The 4,238-nt window shown below is 63.9% G+C and overlaps 2 protein-coding genes across 2 annotated transcripts in view; one reads left to right on the top strand and one right to left on the bottom strand.

Annotated features, from left to right (window-relative positions):
- mcm7 (minichromosome maintenance complex component 7) overlaps nucleotides 1–1,648 on the bottom strand; it is a 39,148-nt gene extending 37,500 nt beyond the window's left edge. The window contains exons 1-2 of the mRNA XM_072493471.1: nucleotides 1,510–1,648; nucleotides 121–200 (exon numbers count right to left, since the gene is read on the bottom strand). Of these exons, the coding sequence (XP_072349572.1) occupies nucleotides 121–200; nucleotides 1,510–1,540 (111 nt within the window). The 5' untranslated portion in view covers nucleotides 1,541–1,648. The remainder of the gene's footprint in view (nucleotides 1–120; nucleotides 201–1,509) is intronic.
- A 616-nt stretch (nucleotides 1,649–2,264) lies between these two features.
- Nucleotides 2,265–4,089, top strand: LOC140404592 (uncharacterized). The gene is made up of 3 exons (XM_072493193.1): nucleotides 2,265–2,346; nucleotides 2,874–3,018; nucleotides 3,223–4,089. Exons 1-3 carry the CDS (start codon nucleotides 2,265–2,267, stop codon nucleotides 4,043–4,045), a joined length of 1,050 nt encoding a protein of 349 aa, XP_072349294.1. The 3' UTR covers nucleotides 4,046–4,089.
- Nucleotides 4,090–4,238: the final 149 nt, after the last annotated feature.

The following is a 4,238-nucleotide window of genomic DNA, read 5'->3' on the forward strand; positions in this document are numbered from 1 at the left end:
GAGGATGGGGGGGGGGTCTTCCGGATGACATCCAAACCTCGGCCACCATACACAGCAACAGACTCAGTCTGGAGTTGGGGGGTCTGGGGGGGGAAAGAGATCGGAGTGAAAGTTTCTTACCAATTGGTCTGCATATTTGAACTGCTTCTTCCCCACTTCACTGTCCGTGTAGAATTCCTGAAGGAACTTGCTGCATTTCTCTGGAAAGAACATGAGGAACGTTTAAATCTCCAAACAGGGGGGGGGGGGTCTGTCGCGGCCTCTCTCTCTCTCCCTCCTTTTCTGCCTGTCTGTGTCTCTCCCTCTCCCTGTCTGTCTATGTCTCTCCCTGCCTGTCTATGTCTCTCCCTCTGTGTCTCACTCTCTCCCTGTCTGTCCGTGTCTCACCCTCTCCCTGTCTGTCCGTGTCTCACCCTCTCCCTGTCTGTCTGTGTCTCTCCCTCTCGCTGCCTGTCTATGTCTCTCCCTCTCCCTGTCTGTCCGTGTCTCACCCTCTCCCTGCCTGTCTGTGTCTCTCCCTCTCGCTGCCTGTCTGTGTCTCTCCCTCTCGCTGCCTGTCTGTGTCTCTCCCTCTCCCTGTCTGTCCGTGTCTCACCCTCTCCCTGTCTGTCTATGTCTCTCCCTCTGTGTCTCACCCTCTCCCTGTCTGTCTGTGTCTCACCCTCTCTCTCCCTCTCCCCCTCTCTCTCCGTCTCTCTCTGTCTCCCTCTCCCTCTGTGTCTCACCCTCTCCCTGCCTGTCTGTGTCTCTCCCTCTCGCTGCCTGTCTGTGTCTCTCCCTCTCGCTGCCTGTCTGTGTCTCTCCCTCTCCCTGTCTGTCCGTGTCTCACCCTCTCCCTGTCTGTCTATGTCTCTCCCTCTCCCTCTGTGTCTCACCCTCTCCCTGTCTGTCTGTGTCTCACCCTCTCTCTCCCTCTCCCCCTCTCTCTCCGTCTCTCTCTGTCTCCCTCTCCCTCTGTGTCTCACCCTCTCCCTGCCTGTCTGTGTCTCTCCCTCTCGCTGCCTGTCTGTGTCTCTCCCTCTCGCTGCCTGTCTGTGTCTCTCCCTCTCCCTGTCTGTCCGTGTCTCACCCTCTCCCTGTCTGTCTATGTCTCTCCCTCTCCCTCTGTGTCTCACCCTCTCCCTGTCTGTCTGTGTCTCTCCCTCTCCCTGTCTGTCTGTGTCTCACCCTCTCTCTCCCTCTCCCCCCCTCTCTCCGTCTCTCTCTGTCTCCCTCTCCCTCTGTGTCTCACCCTCTCCCTGTCTGTCTATGTCTCTCCCTCTCCCTCTGTGTCTCACCCTCTCCCTGTCTGTCTATGTCTCTCCCTCTCCCTCTGTGTCTCACCCTCTCCCTGTCTGTCTGTGTCTCACCCTCTCTCTCCCTCTCCCCCTCTCTCTCCGTCTCTCTCTGTCTCCCTCTCCCTCTGTCTCTCTCTCTCCCTCCCTCCCTCTCTCTCTCTCTCTCTTTCTCCGTCTCTCTCTCTCTCTGTGTCTCCGTCTCTCCCTCTCTCTGTCTCTCTTTCTCACTCACCTTTCTCTCTCTGATAGTCTCTGGGCGCCATCTCTCCGGATCTGAAACTGGCGCGAAATCGGAGCCCACGTGACAGGATCCAGACTCTTCCACACGCCACGGGGGGGGGGGGGGGGGGAGGCGGAGGAACCAATCAGCTCACAGCGGGAGAATGGAGTCGGCCATTGGCCGCAAGCACGCCCAGGGCGTCACATCCGGGTGGCAGCCGCCCCGCCCCCACATGGTCCCGCTCCGCCCCCAATTGGTCACGCCTGCTGGAGCCCAGATCGAGCGTCACGTCCGATTCTCAACATCCCCGCCCGTACCAAGCCAGGACACTGCGTCACATCCGGCTCGCAACGGCCCGCCAAGCCCACTCAGAGCACTAAATTGACCCGCCCCTTCACGCCACTGTCATCAGCCAACCCCGCCCCCTCACGGACATGCGCACTCCCAGACCCGACCCCTCATGGACATGCGCACTCCCAGACCCGCCCCCTCATGATGCGCACTCCCAGCCCAACCCTCTCATGGATATGCACACTGCCAGTCTCGCCCCCTCAAATACATGCGCACTCCCAACCCCGTCCCTTCGCGGACATGCGCACTCCCAGATCCGCCCCCTCAAGGACATGCGCACTCCCTGCCCCGGTCTCACGGACATGCGCACTCCTTGCCCCGGCCTCACGGACATGCGCACTCCTAGCACCGCCTCCTCCCGCCGGCGGTTTCCGGCCACTCGGCGGCGGATCTCTGATTGACGGGGCCGGTGACCAATGGGAGCGGGCTCCAGGTCCCGGATGTTTGTGCCGGAGCGGACCCGGACCCTGGTGCCTGAGTGTCCCGGGATCCGGGCCTGTCAGAGTGTCCCGGGATCCGGGCCTGTCAGAGTGTCCCGGGCCTGTCAGAGTGTCCCCGGGCCTGTCAGAGTGTCCCCGGGCCTGTCAGAGTGTCCCCGGGCCTGTCAGAGTGTCCCGGGCTGTGGGGGACTGAGTGTCCCGGCGGTCCCGGGCCTGTCAGAGTGTCCCGGGCTGTGGGGGACTGAGTGTCCCGGCGGTCCCGGGCCTGTCAGAGTGTCCCCGGGCCTGTCAGAGTGTCCCGGGCCTGTCAGAGTGTCCCGGGCCTGTCAGAGTGTCCCGGGCCTGTCAGAGTGTCCCGGGCCTGTCAGAGTGTCCCGGGGCCTGTCAGAGTGTCCCGGGATCCGGGCCTGTCAGAGTGCCCCGGGCCTGTCAGAGTGTCCCGGGCCTGTCAGAGTGTCCCGGGCTGTGGGGGACTGAGTGTCCCGGGCCTGTCAGAGTGTCCCGGGATCCGGGCCTGTCAGAGTGCCCCGGGCCTGTCAGAGTGTCCCGGGCCTGTCAGAGTGTCCCGGGCTGTGGGGGACTGAGTGTCCCGGGCCTGTCAGAGTGTCCCGGGCCTGTCAGAGTGTCCCGGGATCCGGGCCTGTCAGAGTGTCCCGGGATCCGGGCCTGTCAGAGTGCCCCGGGCCTGTCAGAGTGCCCCGGGCCTGTCAGAGTGTCCCGGGATCCGGGCCTGTCAGAGTGCCCCGGGCCTGTCAGAGTGTCCCCGGGCCTGTCAGAGTGTCCCCGGGCCTGTCAGAGTGTCCCCGGGCCTGTCAGAGTGTCCCCGGGGCCTGTCAGAGTGTCCCGGGCCTGTCAGAGTGTCCCGGCGGTCCCGGGCCTGTCAGAGTGTCCCGGGCCTGTCAGAGTGTCCCGGGCCTGTCAGAGTGTCCCGGGCCTGTCAGAGTGTCCCGGGATCCGGGCCTGTCAGAGTGTCCCGGGATCCGGGCCTGTCAGAGTGTCCCGGGCCTGTCAGAGTGTCCCGGGATCCGGGCCTGTCAGAGTGCCCCGGGCCTGTCAGAGTGTCCCCGGGCCTGTCAGAGTGTCCCCGGGCCTGTCAGAGTGTCCCGGGATCCGGGCCTGTCAGAGTGTCCCGGGATCCGGGCCTGTCAGAGTGTCCCGGGCCTGTCAGAGTGTCCCGGGATCCGGGCCTGTCAGAGTGTCCCCGGGCCTGTCAGAGTGTCCCGGGCCTGTCAGAGTGTCCCGGGATCCGGGCCTGTCAGAGTGTCCCGGGATCCGGGCCTGTCAGAGTGTCCCGGGCCTGTCAGAGTGTCCCGGGATCCGGGCCTGTCAGAGTGCCCCGGGCCTGTCAGAGTGCCCCGGGCCTGTCAGAGTGCCCCGGGCCTGTCAGAGTGTCCCGGGATCCGGGCCTGTCAGAGTGCCCCGGGCCTGTCAGAGTGTCCCGGGATCCGGGCCTGTCAGAGTGCCCCGGGCCTGTCAGAGTGTCCCCGGGCCTGTCAGAGTGTCCCCGGGCCTGTCAGAGTGTCCCCGGGCCTGTCAGAGTGTCCCGGGCCTGTCAGAGTGTCCCGGCGGTCCCGGGCCTGTCAGAGTGTCCCGGGCCTGTCAGAGTGTCCCGGGCCTGTCAGAGTGTCCCGGGCCTGTCAGAGTGTCCCGGGCCTGTCAGAGTGTCCCGGGCTGTGGGGGACTGTGTGTCCCCGGATGCGGGCGATGATCTCTCAGATTTTCATCCTGTCCCCCCGCGGGGACCACCTGCTGTATAAAAACCGTATCCTTCACCGTGAGAGACAGAGAGAGAGACAGAGAGAGACAGAGAGAGAGAGACAGAGAGAGAGAGACAGAGAGAGAGAGACAGACAGAGAGAGAGAGAGACAGAGAGAGAGAGAGACAGAGAGAGAGAGACAGAGAGAGAGACAGAGAGAGAGAGAGAGAGAGACAGAGAGAGAGAGACAGAGA

This window comes from Scyliorhinus torazame, chromosome 31 (assembly GCF_047496885.1).
Source record: "Scyliorhinus torazame isolate Kashiwa2021f chromosome 31, sScyTor2.1, whole genome shotgun sequence".
NCBI lineage: Eukaryota > Metazoa > Chordata > Chondrichthyes > Carcharhiniformes > Scyliorhinidae > Scyliorhinus > Scyliorhinus torazame.